This window comes from Helianthus annuus, chromosome 9, assembly GCF_002127325.2.
Source record: "Helianthus annuus cultivar XRQ/B chromosome 9, HanXRQr2.0-SUNRISE, whole genome shotgun sequence".
NCBI classification, from domain to species: domain Eukaryota; kingdom Viridiplantae; phylum Streptophyta; class Magnoliopsida; order Asterales; family Asteraceae; genus Helianthus; species Helianthus annuus.
Genome location: NC_035441.2, coordinates 94,844,780 through 94,866,954, shown reverse-complemented (window position 1 = coordinate 94,866,954; position 22,175 = coordinate 94,844,780). Strand labels below are relative to the sequence as shown.

Genomic DNA, 22,175 nt, shown 5'->3' with positions numbered 1-22,175 from the left:
CTCTCATAATATACTTGCCAAATGGAAAGAATTGTGCACAATAATTCTAAACTGGGGTAACTTTGTTAAATAGTAACCAAGTTTCATGAGTGATCTAATTAGGTCACTCATAGTTTTTTTTGTTCTAATCAGGTCACGAAAGTTCATTTTGATGTTTCAATCCTAGATGTTTTACCTAAATAGAAGGTTATCCATCTTATATAACATTTATTTAAGTTTTTTTTTATAAATATGTTAACATGACTTATAAAGGCCTACATGGATTAAAAAATTACAAAATAATTTTAAAAAAATTGTAAAAAGAGTTTAAAAATTAAGAAAAAAAATATATATTTATTTAATGAGGTATTATTATTATTTATTAATAATAATATTAATATATGCTGACGTGGTTAAAAAATAATTCTTTATTAATTAAATAATAATAATAATACAACCAAATGCTCATATAAAAACCCTCATCCTGTTAATCATCCCTGCAAGTCATCCAAAATTCCAAATTGATGACAACAAACCATATATTAGTAACTAGGTTATAGACCCATGTGTTACATGGGTTTGAGGATAGAAAAATGAAAGGCTTTAAGATAACCATGGAGTTGATCGAGTTCTTTGAAAAAAAGTGTTTTCAATTTATATAAACTTGAATGAGCTTTTTTTTAAATAAATATGTTATTGTTGAGGTTGGTTGCGTATGAAGGACATAACGATTATAAATTTGAATTATTTTTTTTTATATTTCATATTATTTCTTGCATCACACATAATAAATATAAATTTTGATATGAATACATATAACCCTAATATGAACTATACATACAAAATTAAAGGAAAAATATAACATTACTCATTTTAAATGATGCGTTTACCAAGTAAGAATTTTGTTTTTGAAAACAAAAGAATTAGTATATTTTATTTCAAACTAATATATTCTTATTTTAAAAAGTGTTATCAAAGTAGAAGATAGAATGGAATTAGTTCTTGATCTAAGATTATATATATTAAACACACACACACAGATATATATATGTATATATATATATGTATATATGTATATGTATATGTTTAACATTTGTGAAAACGATAATAACAAATTATAAACTTGATGAGGTTTTAAATTTTTGGTTACGTCAATTAGTGATGGATGAATAAATTTTTGGTTATCCCATCTTCTTTTGATAAGTATGTTTTTATTTATTAAAGTAGAGATATTATATTAAAGTATTGGTATGTAGATTACTAATATTAATTATTAAGAATATTGAAGAGATTTTTATTTCAAACTATTATATTCTTATTTTAAAAAGTGTTATCAAAGTAGAAGATGGAATGAAATAAGTTCATGATCTAAGGTTATATATACTAAACACACACACACATATATATTTAACATTTGTGAAAACGATAATGACAAATTATAAACATGATGAGGTTTTAAATTTTTGGTTACGTCAAATAGTGATGGATGAATAAATTTTTGGTTATCTCATCTTCTTTTGATAAATATGTTTTTATTTATTAAAGTCGAGATATTATATTAAAGTACATGTAAGTAGATAACTAATATTAATTATTAAGAATTAAGAATATTGAAGAGATATAATCTTGAATATAAGATTATTTTAATATGTGTATAAAGAGTATGTTTTTATTTCTTAAAATAGAGATATTATATTAAAATATAGTTAAGTAGATAACTAATGTTAATTATTAAGAATTAAGAATATTAAAGAGATATAATAACCATGAATATAAGATTATTATAATAGTGGAGAGTTCAAATGAGAAAAAATTACAAATTAAGAATAAAAAGAATAAAGGATACAAAGGTAATTTCAATAAATCATTTAATGAGTCTATTATTTATTTTTACTATTCAAATTAATGAACTTTAATCATTTAATGAGTCTATCTTATAAAATAGTTGTGCATCTTACACAATAAAACAATCGTGCACATGATCTTACATATTCAACGTTTCTTACTATATTAAAACAATGTTTTGGTGTAGGGTACAGAATATGTAGGACTCCAACACTTTTAAATAATTTTACGACTCATAATAAAATATGTGTAGGACATAATACCTTTGAATAATTTTGTCACTCCTAATAAAATTAGTGTAGGATCCAACACATGAATGGTGGTGAAGAAGATAATTATGGTGACATTAATGAGACTTTTGTAACTCTATAAAATATTTATTAGTATTTTACATCAAATTGTCTATACTACCCTTAGTAATTAAAGCATTAATGCAAAGTGGATAAAAATAATATCTTAATTCTCAACCATTGATCAAAAAAATATAAGGTCTAGATTAATTTATTTTTCTTCTTTTAAGAATATTCTTCTCAAATGAACCTCCCCCTATTATAATATGTGTATATATATATATATATATATATATATATATATTAAATTCAATCATTTAGTAGTCTTTATATTAATTTACTTATTATTTATTATGGTTGAGGTAATATGATAAATTGTCACATGTCATTTTGGTGATATATTTTATTATAAGAGAATGTCATATGGCAATAAGGGGATTCTTTTATTAGTATTAGATTTGACTACCTACTTTTGAGAATCCCTTTTCTTATTTCTAAAACTTGCAGACTAATTGCTCCATCAATATCAATGCAATGCCCAAGAAAGGCAGGTTAACGATGTAGGGTGTTTTTTAATATGGAACATCAATCGACGATTGTAGGTGTTGTTTTGATCTGATTATTTGGTCTCTTTTGTTAATTAATTGTTTTGGCATGTTTATGAAAATTAAATAATTACCATATATGATTGTTTACCTGCTATTCAGGTCATTTATATATGATTAGCACATAAAATAAACTTCAATGACTTAAATAGAACAATTTTTTTATGAGTAACATAATTAGAACACTCTTAAAACTTGATTACCATTCTGTGAGATATTCCCTTCTAAACTTGATCATCAAACAAAATCAACAACACAAAAGATCCATTGAAATTGGGATAATTCGTCAAAATACCTAGAAGCGAGGTTACTAACGTACAGACTAGAAGGCTGGTATAAAGCAGAAAAGACGTAACAATAGCAAGCTCATCTGTCTCGAACTTTCTAGGCATAGTGACAATAAAGCGGCAACTGTTAGGGGTGTTCAAGATCGGATCCGATTTTCGGATATCTGAAAATTTGTTAGGGGTGTTCAAGATCAGATCCGGTTTTTGGATATCTGAAAAAATTTTCGGATGTCCGAAAATTTTGAATAGTGAATATTATTATCCGAATCCATCCGGGATTTCGGATATCCAAACGGATATCCGAATTTATAAAAAAAAACCAAAACTTTGTGTGTTATTGCATCCATTAAAACTAAACTTATATTCGATTTTCCAAATTTCCAACATTGAAAACACATCTAAATATGATTATTTACTACATTTCAAACTAAAAATAGTGCTCATATAATATATATATATATATATATATATATATATATATAGGGTAAGGTTATTGTAAAAAAGACAAAAAGTGTGAGAAAGGCAAGAAAGAATCTCATCGATTAGATCTAAATTAATTGAAAAGGGTAAACAAGTAATTTTATCATTAATTCAATTAATTAAAAACTTCCCATAACCGCCACCTTAATTATAGAAAGTATATAACACCATTCAGCAAGTATATAACAGCATTCAGTAAGTATATAACACTATTCAGCAAGTATATAACACCATTCAACAATTCAGCAAGTATATAACACCATTCAGCAAGTATATAACACCATTCAGTAAGTATATAAATCATTCAGCAAGTATATAACACCATTCAGCAAGTATATAACACAATTCATTGACTAAACATCTGATCGAAACATATTTTTTTCTGTATATAAGTATAGCGATATGGTACTCATATTAAAGATAAAAAACGCTCATTATTATGGTGTATTTTTTTTTAAATTACGTACAAAAAGTTATTGGCGTTTAAAAAAGACGGGGGAAAGTTACATGTGCATTACCTAATTTCTAGTGGGTTTAAAAGACTATATTGCCCCTAAATATTTCAAATCAGTCCAAATTAATGAAAATATTTTACAATCTGGTCCCTATTGATCTGAACCATTAGATCAAAAGATCTAATGGCTGAGATTCTTTCTTACCATTCTCACACTTTAGGCCTTTTTTACAGGATCCTATATATATATATATATATATATATATATATATATATATATATTTAATTTTTGGATATCGGGTAATTCGATTATCCGAAATTTTTAGAAATCAACATCCGAATCCGAATCTGAAATTTAGATTATCCGATTTTTGGATATCCGAAATTTCAGATACGGGTTTTCGGATATTTTGGATTCGGTTTTGGATCCAGGTTTTTTTGAACACCCCCTAACAACTGTGTCCACATAGGTGGAAGTGCAAAATACGAAGCAAGAGTCCAGATATTTGTTGAAGGAGAGGCTATGATTGGATTCCGCATATCAACAACATACTGGTTCTGAACCAATACGGTCCCAAATCGCATTACAACTAAACACGAGTTATGGATCGCATTATAAACTAAACACGAGTTATAGATTGATGGTCTTAGTTTAATTATCCATCGAAATATTAACAAGTAACTAGAATAAAATAAAATAAAAAGTCTTTGATTAAAAGCAGTAACATATATACCAGGTAGAGAAGAATAATCTCTAATGGACCGCCGGAAACCTATTCCGGAGGCCATCCAACGTCGATTAACGAAGCTTTTTGTTACCAACCTACCGGAGGGTTGTAGTGGGAATGATCTTGCAAGTCATGTTCGATTGTTTGGGCAGATTTTTGATATTTACATTGCAAAGAAGAAATATAAAGGGGGTAATCGTTTTGGTTTCATCTCAATGTTAGATGTTCGAGATCATGCAGACTTGATTAAAAATTTGAGAAATATCCGTATTGGGGATAACAAACTGTGGTTCAATATTGCGCGTTTTTGGAAGATGGAGAAATCAACGTCCCTAGAGAAGACATGAAATCGATGAAGGCAAGTAAACCATATGGGACGGATCAAACAGGGACAAAGTTTGATAAGGGAGATAGATCGTTTAGAGACATGCTTGCTGGGAAAACTATTAACGTTGACGATAAGGTGAATGGCTTCTCCACGTTGCATGGGAAAGCTATAGTTGGTAGAATGAAGGATGTGGATGCCTTAAAGAGCATTTTCGTTTTTCTGAACAAGATTTGCCCAGGTTATGGTAAGGTCCAGTATCTAGGTGGTTTAGATCTTCTGATTTCGTTTGAAGATCCAGATTTGGCATCGATTGTTCTTGAGGCTGCAAATAATGATAGTGAGAAGTTTTTGGCTGCGTGTTTATGGAATGGTCAATCCTTAAGCTGTGAGAGGTTAGCCTGGGTTAAGGTGAAAGGTATTCCTTTACACCTATTTACTCATGATGTGATCAATCTTGTTGGAGGTTCGTTTGGCAAAGTTGTTCATAAAGCCGTGAAGTTAGATTCAGATCCGGATTTGTCGTATGATTATGTTGGTATACTCGTTGGCGATGGTAAAAGATTGTCTGAAGAAATCGTCCTGGAATGGAAGAATCGTAAGTTTAGGGTATGGATTAACGAAGAGTTGGGTGATTGGATCCCAGAGTACTATCCGGTTAAGGAGAATACAGAAATCCCAGCTCCGAACAATGAACCGATTAATTTGAACACTGCTTCGGTTATAGATGAAGATCGTAATGTTGTCGATGATGACACTGAGATGCTGGAATTACAACCGGAGCAAATTGCGGATGAAACGGACAAGACTAAGGAAAGGAATGTGAATTTGGAAAGTAATGAATGCAGTCATGATGAGGCCAATGATTGCCAATCAACCCCTATTAATGTCCAAGGTTTGAATAAGGAGATTGTTTCGGAATTTGTGCCAGCAGTAACTTTTGACTTTGAAAAGACTATTACGGAAGATTCTGTGGAAGATGTTCACCCGAAAATTAGCAAAAGGAAAAAAGGCAAAAAAAAATGAAATGGGCCGGCCCAGCAATTCATATGTGAGTAGTAATGAAAGTTTACGGACTGGTAAAAAGCCCAGACAAAAAAATAGTGATATTTTTGGGCTCAATAGTCTTTTGGGCATTAGTGATAGTCCATCTACAGATTCAGAGGATTCGGATACTGAAGAAGATAATTCATTTGATCTTAATAGCAATCCTGATGTTCCTTCTCATGGTGATAGAACGGGTGACGAACATCTTGACTCCGAAGCCGATGATATTGTTCATATGCAGACTCAAGAGGTTGCGGCTACCAAAGCTTTGGGGTCTAAATTGGGGGTTAATTTGGAGGTGCAAGACAAGCTTATTATGGACTCGATTGTCACAGAAGGGTTACAAACAGGTAATAAATGAATTGTTTGTCCATTAATGTGAGGGGTTTGGGAGGTGATAGTAAAGCCGGCTGGATTAATAGTTTAAAGTCCGAATTGGGTGTTTCTTTCATTGGGTTACAAGAGACTATGTCTAGCAACATAGGCTCTGGGGTGGTTTCCAGAATTTGGGGTGGTAAGGGTTTTGAGTTTGAGAAGGTTGATTCTATTGGGAATTCAGGGAGATTTTTTTACGAAGGATATGGTACTGAAAGATGATAACTTCTTGCTTGTTTCTGGTTTAATTAAGGATGGTTTGACTCGCCTTAATATGGTTAATGTTTATGCTCCTCAAACTAATGGGGGTAAAAGAGATCTCTGGGCTAAAATTGATCAAGTTTTACGAGAGGGTCAAGGTTGGTGGATTGTTCTTGGGGATTTTAACGCGGTTAGGGAATCAAATGAAAGAAAAAATTCCTGTTTTGATCCCGTCTGTTCTAGAGACTTTAATGATTTTCTGGACAACACAGGTCTTCGTGAATATAGTTTAAAAGGCTCGAGGTTTACTTATTTGGTTAATAGACAGGGAGTTTGCAAGATGAGCAGAATTGATAGGATTTTCGTGTGTGATGGTATCTTCAACAAATGGCCAAGTGCTTGTGTGAGAGCGCTCAAAAGAGTACACTCTGATCATGCTCTGTTATGTTTAGCTTTGATTGATACCAATTTTGGGCCAAAACCATTTAGGTGGTTTGACTCTTGGTTGGAAAGAACAGGTTGTGAAGAGTTGATCAAGTCGGTCTTACTTGATTGGTCTGATATGGATCCTCCTGATGTGAACTTTATTAAAAAGTTAGAAATGCTTCGGACTAAATTAAAAGGGTGGATTACGAAATGTAGAAACAAAGAAAAAGAAGATGAAAGCCGATTGATTAAAGAAAAGGAAGACATGGAAAGACTTATGGAAGAGAAAGAGTTGGATGAGGCAGAGCTATGGGTTTGGGCAGAATGTAAAAAAAGTATTCAAGAGATTGAGAATTTTAGAACTCGTGACATGAGACAAAAGTCACGAGTGAAATGAGTGCTCTTGGAGACGAGAACACAAGTTTTTTCCATAGTGTTGTAAATGGCCGCAAAGCTAGAAATGCGATACATGGGTTGGAGATTAGAGGTGAATGGATTTCCAAGCCGGCTTTAGTGAAGAAGGAGGTTTTAAAATTCTTTCGATCCCATTTTCAGGAGAATATCCCGGTTCGGCCTACCATTGCTTGTGACGGGTCGCAAAGTCTTAGCGCACAAGATGGGAATGATCTGACTGCCTTTTTTTCACTACAGGAAATCAAAGAAGGAGTCTTTGGTTGTGGTTCTACTAAGGCCCCTAGGCCTGACGGTTTCAATTTCAGCTTTTTTAAACATTTTTGAGATGTTTTTGCAGGAGATTTCCACCGCATTTTGTCTTATTTTCATGCCACAGGATCATTAAATGTGGGTTGCGGGTCGGCTTTCATTACTTTGATTCCTAAGGTTAAATCGCCTGTAGGTCTTAGAGACTACAGGCCTATTACTCTGATTGGGGCTGTTAGTAAGGTTGTTTCTAAAGTCCTTGCTAACCGTCTCAAGAAGGTAATGGGAAAGTTAATCTCGGTGAATCAATCGGCTTTCCTTTCTGATCGCTTGATCTTGGATGGTCCGTTGGTAGTCAATGAAGTGGTAGAGTGGTTAAAAAGAAATAAGAAAAAGGCGTTTATCCTAAAGATTGATTTTGAGAAGGCATACGACAACGTTAATTAGCGTTTTTTATTGTCTTTGATGTCTCAAATGGGATTTCCTGAGTTATGGTGCAAGTGGATAAAAGGCGTCCTTGAGTCGGCCTTTGCCTCGGTTCTTGTCAATGGCTCCCCTACTTTCCAATTCAAAAGTGAAAAAGGTCTTCGTCAAGGTGACCCGATTTCCCCATTCTTATTTCTTATCGTTATGGAGTGCCTTTCTTGGATGTTGAAAAAGGCAAGTAATATGGGAATTCTTAAAGGTATTATTTTTTCGGATGACAATGTGGGTTTTAACCATCTTTTCTTTGCGGACGATGCCTTAATTATTGGGGAATGGTCCAAAGAAAATCTCCAAAACACGGCTCGTGTCCTTAGAATTTTCTATCTCTGCTCGGGCCTCCGTATCAATATTCATAAGTCTAACTTATTCGGGATTGGTACGGAAGATGGGGAAGTGGATAATATGCTTGATGTTTTGGGTTGTCGAAGAGGGGTTTTTCCTTTTGTGTATTTGGGGATTAAAGTTGGAGCAAAAATGACTAGAATCAACAATTGGAGTTTGGTGTTGGATGTCATCAAGAGTCGTTTAACCGGATGGCAAGCGAAACACCTTTCCATGGGTGGTCGATTGATTCTTATTAAGTCCGTTTTGGAGAACTTACCCATTTATTACCTTTCTCTCTATAAAGCCCCTAAGGCGGTCATAGAGAGTATTGAGGCGATTATGAGACGTTTTCTTTGGGCGGGTTGTAGTGTGGATAAAAAGATCAATTGGGTGGAATGGGACCTTATAACGACATCTAAGAAAATGGGCGGTCTAGGCTTATCAAAATTGGAAGACGTTAATGATGCGCTCCTCCTTAAATGGGCGTGGCGATTTAAGTCGGGAGGGAATTGTTTATGGAAGAAAGTGATTATTGGTTGTCATGGTCTTGGTAGATCTTGGTTTTCTCTTACTTGTACCACTTATGCTAGTGGGTGCTGGAAACAAATAACTAAAATTTGTGGGAAAAAGTTTTGGAACGGTAATACTTTGGAGAGTTATTTCGAAGGTATTGTGGGAGATGGTTCATCGATCAGATTTTGGGTCGATTCGTGGCTTTTTGAAGACCCTCTTCGATTATTGTATCCACAGTTATATAGTCTTGAGAAGCACAAGTGGGTTCTGATCGCGGATAGGCTGAAGATTGTGGATGGCGTTAAAAATCTGCATTGGCAGTGGCGTTCGAACCCAACAACCGCTGCAGAAGTTGCAGAGTTATTCGATCTTATGGAGGCCATTTATGAGTTCGAATGGAAAGGTGGTATAGATAAATGGAAATGGAAAGCTTGTTCATCCGGTGAGTTCTCTGTTTCCAGCGTTAAAAAGCTGCTCGCTGCTGCCCCTCGTCCTATCAGTCAGGTAAAGATGCATTGGAAGGTTTGGGCTCCTCTGAAATGTAAGCTGTTGGTGTGGAGATCTCTTATTAACCTGTTGCCGACCAAAGATGAGTTGTCTAAACGTGGGGTTATCTTGCAAAGCCATTTATGCGAGCTGGGTGATATGGATGTTGAAACGAATACGCACTTATTCACAGGGTGCTTTTTTACCGCTGAAGTTTGGAACCGGGTGGAGGCTTGGTGTCGATTGCAACCTCTGGTTATCTTTGATGTAGCTGATTTATTGCAGATCAGGAGCTCCCAGCTATTCTCTAAAAAAGCTAAATATATCCTTCGTGGCATTATCTATTCTACTATGTGGACCATTTGGATTGAGCGTAACGATCGTATTTGGAAGGGCAAACGGCGGCGGGCGATTAAGTCGTTGAGAGTATCAGGATGTCGTCGTATTTTTGGTTTAAACATAGATCTAAGTTGAAAAGTTTACATTGGGTTGATTGGTGTAAATATCCGTTAGACATGGTGTAATTTCGGTTTGTGGCCCGGGGATCCTTTCTTTGAGGACGCTCGTGGTTGCTTTTATTGAAATTTACCTTCCAAAAAAAAATATACCAGGTAGAGGAGCTTAGTGAAAGATAGTTTCATGTGATTTTTTCAGTAATTATGCCTTGAGTTTTGTACAACCCTGAACAAACAATATAACCTTAAAATCTTAAAAAATGTGACTTGAAATTTTCCAACTTATAACCTTAAAATCTTCGAAAATGCATTATTAGACTTGAAATTTTCCAACTTGAATATTTAAAAAACATTGTTTTTGTTACCACTTTTAAGTTTTAATACATCAAATCATATGATCTACGAATCAAATTTAGTAACGCTATGCTTTCTCATAAACTTTGAATATTCTATTTGACATTTTGATATAAAACTACAAAAATTATTTTGTTAACTTTTAATTAAAATTTTTTTTGAACGGCTAATTTGGATCACTGACAGACCACTGGAGTATCATCGTACCACCAGCGGAACCACCTGATCATATCCATCCACGCATAATGCCTGCCTATACACCAATTAATCTATCTATTAATATAATGTAAAAAAAAGTATATATGCGAAAATAATAACGGTAAAAACAGGAGACTAAGTCTGTTTTGTTATAATTCCAATCTGTTGAATCTCTTATGTAACAGTTTAACCAATATTCACTCCTAATGCATCTCCTCGCCAAAGACGCAGTCACCTGATACTTACTACCCACAACCTTTTTTCAACCCTTGCTCTATTACTAAAAAACATAACCGATCCCTTGAGTATGTCTTTCTTTATACACATTATTTGTATAATATATTCCATTTTTCACCTCCATATTCAAGGCTCCTAATTATATTTGTTGTTAGAGTAGATCCAGATAGTATAAATTATTTTTGCACATCTTTTTGAAGTATAGATATAATCCATTGGTGGAATTAGAGATGGTCTCAATCAGTTTCTGTTTTAGTTTTTTTTTTTTTTTTTTTTTTTTTGAATGGCGTATGGTTAAGATATCGTTAACCGAGTTAGTAGTTAGTATGTTAGTATCACCAAGTTAGTATTAAAACCCCCTTGCCTGGTCTCAATCAGTTAACCATCGAGTCGGCCAATCAAATTTTCTATTGGTACGCATATTTAACATTGTTGTTTCTTTTAATTTGAACATTCCAAAGTGACACCAATTGATACGGGTGTAAAAAATAATTTAGATGTTTGCACAACTAATTAGTTAAGTAAAAAAAGCTTTTTACCTTGTATAAATACAATTTGGAGAGTATCAAAAGTAAAAGGGCTGAAATACCTTAGTCCTCATTCTTAAGGGGGTAAAGTGTAGTTTTGAAAAAAATATTGAAACGGTTATATAAACTCATACATCTCAACATTAAGCTTCACCTCTCCTGCTCTCGTAATCAAATTGCTCTCTCTCTCTCTCTCTCTCTCTCTCTCTCTCTCTCTCTCTCTCTCTCTTTGCGACTAGGGTTTCTATCGATCATTCTCTACAAAAGGTCAGTTACTGATGTTATATCTGTGTTATTTGTTTTGATTTATATCATTTCATGCTTAAATGATCAAATCAGGTGATCAACATGTTCATATTTACATGCTGTTCGTGATCGGTCTTTTTTTTTCTGTTTTCTGATGTGATGATTCGTTTTAGTTGCTTTGTTTACTGAGTGTTTGATCAAGTAACATAGCTTCGATTTGATATCCACATTAGGTTTTTACGTCTAAATTAATGATTAATTCTATCAAATGCTCCGTTTATTGAGTGTGATTATTATAAGTAACGAATCTTCTATATGCTATCTAGATTAGGTTTTTACGTATAAATCATCCTGGATTTTGAGGTTTTTGAAACCCTAACAGAGGAGTTGAGCTGTTCTTCTGGGTAAAACTAATATTCATCTCGTAATTAAATTAAAATTATGATGATTCTTTCTTTTCAATGTTTCAAGTAATGCATCTTCCATCTGCTACATGCATTAGGTTTATACATATAAATCATACTGGATTTTGAAGGTTTTGAAACCTGGCTGATCGGTTGAACTGTTCTTTCGTAACTCTGCTATTAATTTCCTAGAAGATTAGATCTGGTTGAATTTCATGAAATGCAGTTTTTAATTTCATATCCATGTTATTAGTTTCATACACATTTTTTTCTAAAATAAATTAAAATTATGATTATTCTTTTCGAATTGAGTGTGATTATTGCTTTGTCAAGTAATGCGTCTTCGATCTGCTACCTACGTCGCCTAAATTATACTGGAATTTCAAGTTTTTGAAACCATAATCGACCTGTTCCTCTGATGTTCTTTCATAACTCTGCTATTAGTTTACTATAAAGTTAAAAAAATTAGGCTGAATTTTGTGTAATGCTGTTTTAAATATCATCATAACTCTAGTTTCATACACATTTTCCCTAAATAATAATTAAACTTAGGTTGAAATTCGTATGATCAATATGTTTGCACTCGAAATGCAGTTTGAAATTTCATCATGGGGAAAGAAAAGATTCATGTCAACATTGTGGTAATCGGCCACGTGGACTCCGGCAAGTCAACCACCACTGGGCATCTAATATATAAGCTCGGGGGTATAGACAAGAGGGTGATCGAAAAGTTCGAGAAAGAAGCTGCGGAGATGAATAAGCGTTCATTCAAATACGCATGGGTGCTAGATAAGCTCAAGGCCGAACGTGAACGTGGGATCACAATCGACATTGCTTTGTGGAAGTTTGAGACTTCCAAGTATTATTGTACCGTCATAGATGCTCCTGGTCACCGTGATTTTATCAAGAATATGATTACCGGGACTTCGCAGGCTGATTGCGCTGTCCTGATCATCGATTCCACCACTGGAGGGTTTGAAGCTGGTATTTCTAAAGACGGTCAGACTCGTGAGCATGCCCTTCTTGCTTTCACCCTTGGTGTGAAACAGATGATATGCTGCTGCAACAAGGTATGTTATAATGTTATATTATATATATATATGATCATATGACTAGCTAGTTTGATTTGAAGAAGATGTTTCAATTGTTTTTTCCCCCTTTATATGTTGTAGATGGACGCCACAACCCCTAAATACTCCAAGAACAGATATGATGAAATCATTAAGGAGGTGTCATCTTATCTAAAGAAAGTTGGGTACAATCCTGACAAGATCCCTTTCGTACCAATCTCGGGCTTTGAAGGTGACAACATGATTGAACGGTCCACGAATCTTGATTGGTACAAAGGCCCGACCCTTCTCGAAGCTCTTGATGCAATCACTGAGCCTAAAAGACCATCGGACAAGCCCCTACGTCTTCCTCTCCAGGATGTGTACAAGATTGGAGGAATTGGGACGGTCCCAGTGGGTCGGGTTGAAACCGGAGTCATCAAGCCGGGTATGGTTGTGACTTTTGGGCCATCCGGTTTGACCACAGAAGTTAAGTCTGTTGAAATGCACCATGAGGCTTTACAAGAGGCGGTCCCTGGAGATAACGTCGGGTTCAATGTGAAAAATGTTGCTGTTAAAGACTTGAAACGTGGGTATGTCGCGTCTAACTCGAAAGATGATCCGGCTAAAGGTGCAGCCAGCTTTACTTCACAAGTTATCATCATGAACCACCCGGGTCAGATTGGCAATGGCTATGCTCCAGTTCTTGACTGCCACACTTCACACATTGCAGTCAAGTTTGCTGAAATTTTAACCAAGATAGACAGGCGGTCAGGTAAAGAGCTTGAGAAGGAACCCAAGTTTTTAAAGAATGGAGACGCGGGGATGATTAAAATGATTCCCACTAAACCGATGGTGGTGGAGACGTTTGCTGAGTATCCACCACTTGGGCGGTTTGCAGTGAGGGACATGAGGCAGACTGTGGCTGTGGGGGTGATAAAGAGCGTGGACAAGAAGGAGGCAACTGGAGCCAAGGTGACAAAAGCAGCAGTGAAGAAGGCTGGGAAATGAACCGTGCGGGTTAGGAAGTTGGTTCGAGTCTATGTGTTGTCGTGTTTTCGATTGTTTTGTTTGGTTTTGTTGTTGCCATTGTCTGAGAACTGGGTGTTGGATAGGCGGTGGCGAGTCTAAATTTGTGCTGCATCTTGGTAGTTTGGGTTAAATAAGCAGCTAGACAATTTTTGAGTTTTGTGGTAGTTGACTGTTTAGGGTTTTAATATGCTATGTTGATGTTGGTTATTAAGATTGTTTTTCGTAGCAATGGTAGTAGTATATGTTGGAAATTAATACCAAGTAGAATTAAGCACCTCTGCGTTGCGGCGGGGGGCTAAAACTATGCCAAATAATATCAATGCCACACCATTGGTAGCGACCACAAATACTGAAGTTGTGGCGTGTTAATGCGAAGAAAAAAACTAAAACATATAACATATAAAAAATAACTATGTCGATTTAGGACCCACGCGTTGCGACAAACTTATTAAATGGAAAAAATAGACGTAAAACGTTGAGCCACACACGCACGTTGCGTGGTGTTAACTCACAAAATAATGTAGAAAATAATAACTAAGTCGATGTAGGATCCGCCCGTTTCGGCGAACATGCCAAAGGGGGAAAATAGACACGTTGAATAGACCAAAAATGTTAAACCACACATGCACGTTGCGACGTATTAACTCGCAAATTTTAGAACGAAACGTAAAACGAAAAACTTGCGAAAGATAAAAAGTATGGGGGGGGGATCAAAGTTGTAAATAAAAAAGTTTTGGGTTAAATCAAAAAAGATGAAAAGTTTTGGGTTAAAAGTAAACAAATTAAAAGGGTTAAAATACAAAAGATGAAAACCTTTGGGCTGAAAGTGAAAATCACAAAAAAAAAAATTTGGAAAACACCCCATTCTTTGGGTACAACAACACCATGCAACAATATGTTGCTAATTTATATTATGGAAATTAGTCAATCTGTGAAACTGCAAGCCTGGTAAAATGATCGGGCCGGGTCGGGTCAGAACGTTTTTGGGTCAGGATGGTCTGATCTATAAACATGTTCAATTTGGTTCGGATCACAACAGGTTCTAGCCAAAATAGGTCGAGGTCAAAACATGTCGTTTTAGAAAAACATATATATATATATCAAATTACTTGTTAATTATCACTTTTTTCCTAATCCGGTTCGTTAAGCTTTAACGTAACAATAAAGGAACACGAACACTTGAAAACGGATATTCATATTCGTGTTCGTGTGTTTGATTGTTAAGAAAATAAACGTGTCTGTATTCACTTTGTTCATATTCCAACAATGAACACAAACTAGGTAGTCAGACCAAATACGTAAATGACGGGTCGTCCAACTAACTATTGACAACAATTTGTTGGCACCCAGTCGCCCAACTTGTTTACCTTTCAACCCAGACCTGTTGGAAATTTGATTTTTATAAGACTATCTACTATCACAACTCAACTCAATCTTTTATTAAACTATACTAATTTCTTTCTCTTTCACATATACAGCCCAACCCAATTTAATTTTTTACCCAAATTCACAACCCAACCCAATCCAACCTAAACTAATATTTAATTACCTGAATATGATTTATAACTAGAATTACGACCCGTCGCAATGCGGCGGGGATTCTTTAGTTATAAATAAGTCGATTTAAGACGCACACGTTATGTTGAACCTGTCAAACGGGAAAAAATAGACGATGTAAAAACGTTCACCCACACACGCACTTTGCGTCGTGTTAACTCATAAAATTTAGAACGAAACGTAAAAACGTTAAATCAAAGACGCACGTTCCGATATGTTAAGTCACAAAATTTAGAACGAAGTTTAAAGCGAAAAATTTGCGGAAAACAAAAACTATAAAGGACCAAAGCTGAAAATAAAAAAAAAGTTGTGAGAATAGATTGCAAAAGATAAAAAGTTTTGTGTTAAAAGTAAAAAAATAAAACAAATAGTTTTGGGTTAAAAGTAATTTATGAAATACCTTTGGGTGAAAAGTAAAAAAATCAATTTTTTTTAAAAACCCCCAATAGCCAATGTTTTAACAACCATATGCATAACCATTTTTTGTTTGAAAAACCCCTAAAGCCAAGATTACCACACATAAGTAAAAAAAATCAAAGTGGTTAAATTGCAAAATATGGAAACTTTTGAATTAGAAGTGAAAAATCAAATTAATCAAAGTGGTTAAATCGTACAATATAGAAACTTTTGAATTAGAAGTGAAAAATCAAATTAATCAAAAGGGTTAAATTACCAAAGATTAAAACTTTAAACTTAAATTGTCAAAGATTAAAACTTTAGGGTTAAAAAGGAAACAAAGATTAAACTTTAAACTTAAATTGTTAAAGATAAAAACTTTTGGGTTAAAAAGGAAAATTCTAGTTTTTTTTTGGAAAACTTTCTAAGCACATGTTATAACACATGTATGCATATTCAACTTGCTTATTTATAGGTTAATAATAATAATAATTATGAATAAGTAGAAGTTAAATAATAAAAAATTAAAACGGTGGGTCTTGGAGTTGTGTAAAGTTTATACATATTGAATAGAATATGGTTTATAAATATACCTATGAAGTTAACTAGGTATTGAGCCCGCATTTTGCGGCGAGAGCTAGGGGCGCAAATGAGCCGAGCCCGAGCTCGAGCTCGGCTCGAAGGTAATTTTTCTAGCTCGAGCTCGGCTCGGGCTCGACTCGTTTAGTATTTATTAATTAATTTTTATTAGTTATAATTATTGTTATTCATTATATTTAGTTATTTTTTTTATATTTGTATAGATGGTAAATATTATTATTTAAATATATGTTTAATATATTAATAAAAAATATATAAAAAGAAAGCTCGTTAAGGCTCTCGAGCCGGCTCGAGCTCGATAAGCGAAGCTCGGGCTCGGGCTCGTTTACTAAACGAGCTTGTTTTTAGACTCAGGCTCGAGCTCGAGCTCGGCTCGTTCGAGCTTTTTTCGATCCGAGCTCGAGTAGCTCGCGAGTACTTCGGCTCGTTTGCACCCCTAGCGAGAGTACGACAAAATTTCATTAGATATCGGTCTGATTTGATGCCTCTACGGCTGTACGATACCAACACACACTATAACATAAATAACAACAAAAAGTAGACGTAAAGGTTATTAAAGAAAAGTAATATTTTCTTTTTGAACACTCAAGGGGCCATACTTTCATTCAACAAAATACTTCAAGCAAACCTTACCATACGACTGTGCTTTTGAGGGGAGCGCCCATCCTGACCCGGTGTATGATTTCGTCTCGCCCATCCTGACTCACTTGCTTTTTCTACTTTTTTTAGTTAGGCCTATCCTAACCTACTAACAGTTCTACCGCTGGCTCAAGACAACCTAGGGCTGGCAAATCGTGTCTTACCGGGTTTAACAGGTTTCTGACGACGCGAATAACATAAGTATTAAACATGAATAAAACTTATTTAACTACTTTATATCTCATGTCTATAAGACAGTTGTATGTTTTATGTACCAAGGAGATGAAATGATTGATCGTAGTCTCCTAATTGTATTTATTTTAAAAAAAATAAAAAACCAAGTAATGTACTTTTTCAGTAAACAAGTTTAATTGTTTTACCAGGCCTGTTTACATCATCTGCGAAGCGATGCGTGTTGTACGCACACCCCCTACCCTCTCACATCAATTATATCATCTTTTAAATGGGTGTTTGAGGGCATACAAACAAGTGTTTGTGATTACTTGTGAACATGCGTTTAGCCCATGGCATTTCATAGTAAAACAGGCGTTTAGTGTGGGAAAACGCCCCGTATAAGGGTTACATTAGTCGGAAACACAAGCAAAGTAAATACACAGATCCAAAATTTGACTTATTAGTCATGCAGACATGAGACAACAAAAGAAATAAAACCCACATTCTAAAAAATAAAAGTAAATTCTCAAAACAGTATTGTATCCAAATTTATTTCTAAAGGCTCAATATTTGAAACCCACCATCTCCATTTCACTTCCCGAAAGCAAATCAAATCATAGCGTATTGACATCACAAGTTCTTGAGAGCCGAATCTTGTGTCGCCTTTGCTGTCGGTGTTAATCTTGCTAAAAGCGCCTTGTTATGACAGTGATCAGCATCCACAAAATAAAATTCGCCATTAGCCTTAAACGTCACAAAAGGCCTATTAGTTTGCGGTAGCCTAATGTCAGAAAACTTAATAGTTTTAGTCACGAAGGTTGCTAGCCACGTCATCATGTCGGCCTCGAACGTGTCTGAACCAGGCTGCCACCTCAGCTTATGAATGTAAGGGCTCACAAACCAATGAAGGGCCAAAGTAGTGGAAGCACTCAAGAATATAACAGACGATGCAACTGCACCTTTCAAGATCACGTTCATGTCGGGTGAGGTCATAAAGGTGATTACGGGTCCTAAAGATACGGAAAGGCAGCAGGTGGATAGTGAAAGAAGTTTGACTTTCTTTATGGTGTTTGATATTGGCCCGTAGTAGACGACTCCTGAATCTTTATCGTCTTTTTCTGAATCTAGACCTTTAGGAGGTCCAATGGTGATCTTGCCGGTATCTTCAGTGGCGGCAGATTGAGACGCCCATCGTCTCTGTACAAACGAAAGATGTTTTGCAGGAAGGAAGTCATGAGTGGCAGTTTGACTTTTCTGAGTCAAACATCTTCCAAATCCATGGGGATAGAAACCTGAAGAAATTATAAGAATTGTCAATGAAAGATGAACAAAATTATACTCCAAATCAAAAAGATCCCAATAATTCATCAAATTTATCAAGCCTTTAATCGCATTAATAACATGATAATCAGTATGTTCCCCAAGCTAAAAATTTCACCAATAACCCCTTAACTAGAAAATATTGATGTTATAAATTCTACAAATCAGATTACTATTACAATGTATATCACATAGTTGTTAATAGCGAATAGCGACAAATACGACAAAGGACCTATATGCTACATAGCGAATAGCGACCGCTATTTTATAAATAGCGATACACTAGAAAAAGAATTTTGAAAATGTTTATATGTATATTATATCAAAATACCTCGGTATGTATATGCTATTTACATGTATATCTAACAAAAACCTATAAATCCAGCTATTTTATAGCTATATCTAATTGCTATTTACATCAAAAAAAAAACTATTGCTATCATCGCTATTTGTCGCTATGACCCATATAGCGACACTACGCCGCATCGCTACATAGCGCGCTACAGCAGTCGCTATAGCCGCTATTAACAACTATGGTATATCATATATAAACATGACAACAATTAATGCTATCACATTTCGTTTACTAGTACTACCCAGGCCCAAGCCATAACTGTAAGATAGGATTGATTGGTGTCTAGCAACAACAAACAAGCTGCAGGATACATTAAAAATATCATGCAAATCATAGCTTGATCGGTGGTGTGATTATATATGCAAACAGATAAACAATCAAGAGTGATGAAAATTTACAATCCAGGAGTTGAATCGAAAATCAAATTAGAAAAAGGAACAAAGAAGAGCTACATGTATGAGGTGTATCATATGAACATGAAAGCAAGCAAAGCAATGCTATCATATATCGATTCATCCGCAGTACTAGGGGTGCAAACGAGCCGAGCCTTATCGAGCTCGAGCCCGAGCCCGAGCTTGAAATTAAGATCGATTACATCGAGCCCGAGCTCGAGCCTTGTAAGTGTAGCTCATTTACGCTCGTCGAGCCTAATCGAGCTTAGTATACTTTAGGGTTTAAACTATGTATTACTTTTTGAATGATCTAGATGTTTTTTTAATTGAGTTCTCAAACTGTCAAGCCAAGCTCGAGTCGAGCCTTGGCTCAATAACAGCCAAAAACGAGCTCGAGTCGAGCCTTAGCTCAATAACAGCTAAAAACGAGCTCGAGTCGAGCTTTAGCTTGTTTAATTCGTGCCATAGGTACTTAGATCGAGATTTCGAGCCGAGCTCGACTTTTAAAATTAACTAACGAGCCGAGCTCGAGCCCAAAATCCAAGGCTTGAATCAAGCCGAGCTCGAGCTTCATGAAGTTGTAACGAGCCCAACTCGATTAAGGTAAGGCTCGGGCTCGGCTCGTTTGCACCCCTAATCCGCACCAAATCACGCAAGCCTAAGAGTACAACTATAATACAAGATCCATTTGTGTCCAAGGTTTAAAAAACGGTTGAGGCGAGGCACTAAGAAAACGTGTATGAGGCGCGCCGCGCGCCTCATGGGTTATGTTTGTACATACGCCTCTAAGGGCCGAGGCGACAAGAAAACGTGGGTGCCACATGGGGTTATGCGTATTTTTGATGTTTTAGACTTTTTGTGTCAATTATTTTGTTTTTGACGTTTTGGACTTTCTGCGTCAGTTATTTTATTTTTATAAGATATATAACTTTTATATTTATTTGTTAACTCCACCTCAAATTTAGGCCTGCCTCAATTTGGTTCTTTTAAACCTTGTTTGTGTCTAGTAACAACAACAACAACAACAAATAAACTACATGATATTACAATCACAAATCAACACGTGAATAACTGCTGACCGGTACAATCGAAACATGACAAGCAATCAAGAGCGATAAAACATTCAATCCATTAGTAATATCGGAAATTAAACATCAAACGGATCGGAGAAGAGTTACAGGTATACCGTATATCATATGAACATGAAAACAAGTAATTCATTCTATCATATTTCGATTCAACAGTACCAAACCTAACCCTAAACCTAAACCTAAACCTAATCCTAAGCATAAGAATACAACTATAATATATAGGATCTAGCAACAGCAACGAACAAACTACATGATGCAATCACAAATCAAACGCAAATAACAGGTTGACCACTACGATCGAAGTGTAATTATGTATGTAAACAGATGAACAATAAAGAGTAACTGAAATGTTGAATCTAGGTTGAAAATGGAAGTGAGAAGAGTTCGTTATATGAACCTGTGAGGAGCTTAGAGGAGGTCCGATGGTAGGTTGTTTGTGATCGGACCAGCTGAAGTAGAATCGATCTTGCCATTTTTGGTGAATCCAAACTCGATTTTGGTCTCACAGATCTTCTTTCCTCAACGCTTGCTTATCTAGGGTTTTGTAAAGGGGTTTTCAATTAAATATTCTCTTGTTTTGAGAATAAAGATTTACAGCAACAACAAATTGGGCATTTGGTCTAGTGGTATGATTCTCGCTTAGGGTGCGAGAGGTCCCGAGTTCAATTCTCGGAATGCCCCACTTACGTTTTTTATTTTTGGTGTTTTATGTTCGTAACTACGTTTTTACCTTTTTAGTTTCCAAAAAAGGTATGTAATTACCTGATCTTGATATGTGCTATTTATTTGTTATTTTCCAATGTATTAAAAAACCGAATTTTTGATTGTATCGGGATGAGATCAGAAATGATTAACTGGTTGTACCAGGTTATCTAATTAACATGGCCGGTCCTGAGAATTCAGGTGTCTTGTTTGAGTCCGAAAAAACGTGTCCATTAGACCTTAAGGAAATGGATAATTTAAACGTTTTTTTTCTCGCTCATTGTTGTTGTTGTTATTATTATTATTATATTTTTAAACTAAAATGCGTATTGGGCTAATACCTAATGGATTTAAGTTATAAAGTTTGAGATTGATAGTTTTAAATGGACCTAAGATATAAGTTTATGTTTTATATGGGTTTTCTATTTATAAAAATATATATAATATAAGTTGTCAAAAACGCAAGGCGCATAGGTCTCGCTTATAGCCTAGGCGAAAAAAGCGTTTACCCAAGCAAAAACAGGTGCACGTAGAAGAAAATTAATTAAATAGTATATTATGATATGGAAATTAATATTATTCTAAGAATGTGACAATACAACAACACTAGTTATTACTGCAAACCCAATCTTTCATGATAAGACTAACGGGGTGTTACTCTTCAGAACCTCTTATGTCTGCCCTACGCAGACCACGCGCAGACGTTTGAGTCTGCGGTGTGTTTGTTTTCTCGAAGACATTTCATTAAAAAAGGTCTGCGAGACCTCTTCTTGGTGCAGATGTGGATCTATGTCTTCTAACCTCTTATCCCCTCTTTCATTTCACCAGATACCACAAACAAAACACCCTCAAATAAAACCCTAGCTCCTTGTCATCTCCTCCCTTCTCCCCTCTACACAGCCGCCGCCGTAGCTCCTCCGCCTCTTCTCCACGCCG

At 35.2% G+C, this 22,175-nt stretch overlaps 2 protein-coding genes and 1 non-coding gene across 4 annotated transcripts; 2 read left to right on the top strand and 1 right to left on the bottom strand.

Annotated features, from left to right (window-relative positions):
• The first annotated feature begins 11,446 nt into the window (after positions 1 to 11,446).
• Positions 11,447 to 14,177, top strand: LOC110877667 (elongation factor 1-alpha). Of its 2 annotated transcripts, XM_022125832.1 has the most exons (4): positions 11,447 to 11,472; positions 11,507 to 11,549; positions 12,527 to 13,002; positions 13,105 to 14,177. In XM_022125832.1, exons 3-4 carry the CDS (start codon positions 12,541 to 12,543, stop codon positions 13,990 to 13,992), a joined length of 1,350 nt encoding a protein of 449 aa, XP_021981524.1. In that variant the 5' UTR covers positions 11,447 to 11,472; positions 11,507 to 11,549; positions 12,527 to 12,540; the 3' UTR covers positions 13,993 to 14,177. The 2 variants fall into 2 exon arrangements, with proteins under 2 accessions (XP_021981524.1, XP_021981523.1); XM_022125831.2 differs by having other exon boundaries at positions 11,447 to 11,549.
• A 3,577-nt stretch (positions 14,178 to 17,754) lies between these two features.
• On the bottom strand, positions 17,755 to 21,087 carry LOC110877666 (transmembrane protein 70, mitochondrial). The gene is made up of 2 exons (XM_022125830.2): positions 20,935 to 21,087; positions 17,755 to 18,671 (listed from the first exon to the last, which is right to left on the bottom strand). The coding sequence occupies exons 1-2, from the start codon at positions 21,008 to 21,010 to the stop codon at positions 18,010 to 18,012; spliced, it is 738 nt and encodes a 245-aa protein (XP_021981522.1). The 5' UTR covers positions 21,011 to 21,087; the 3' UTR covers positions 17,755 to 18,009.
• Positions 21,088 to 21,146: 59 nt separating this feature from the next.
• On the top strand, positions 21,147 to 21,218 carry TRNAP-AGG. The gene has a single exon. It is a non-coding gene; the product is annotated as a tRNA-Pro (tRNA).
• Positions 21,219 to 22,175: the final 957 nt, after the last annotated feature.

Coding starts and splice junctions, on each gene's coding strand:
- LOC110877667 (XM_022125832.1), top strand. CDS start 12,541: ATGGGGAAAGAAAAGATTCATGTCAACATTGTGGTAATCGGCCACGTG. Junction 13,003..13,104: donor TGATATGCTGCTGCAACAAG/GTATGTTATAAT, acceptor TATATGTTGTAG/ATGGACGCCACAACCCCTAA.
- LOC110877666 (XM_022125830.2), bottom strand. CDS start 21,010: ATGGCAAGATCGATTCTACTTCAGCTGGTCCGATCACAAACAACCTAC. Junction 18,672..20,934: donor CTCCTCTAAGCTCCTCACAG/GTTCATATAACG, acceptor TAATTTCTTCAG/GTTTCTATCCCCATGGATTT.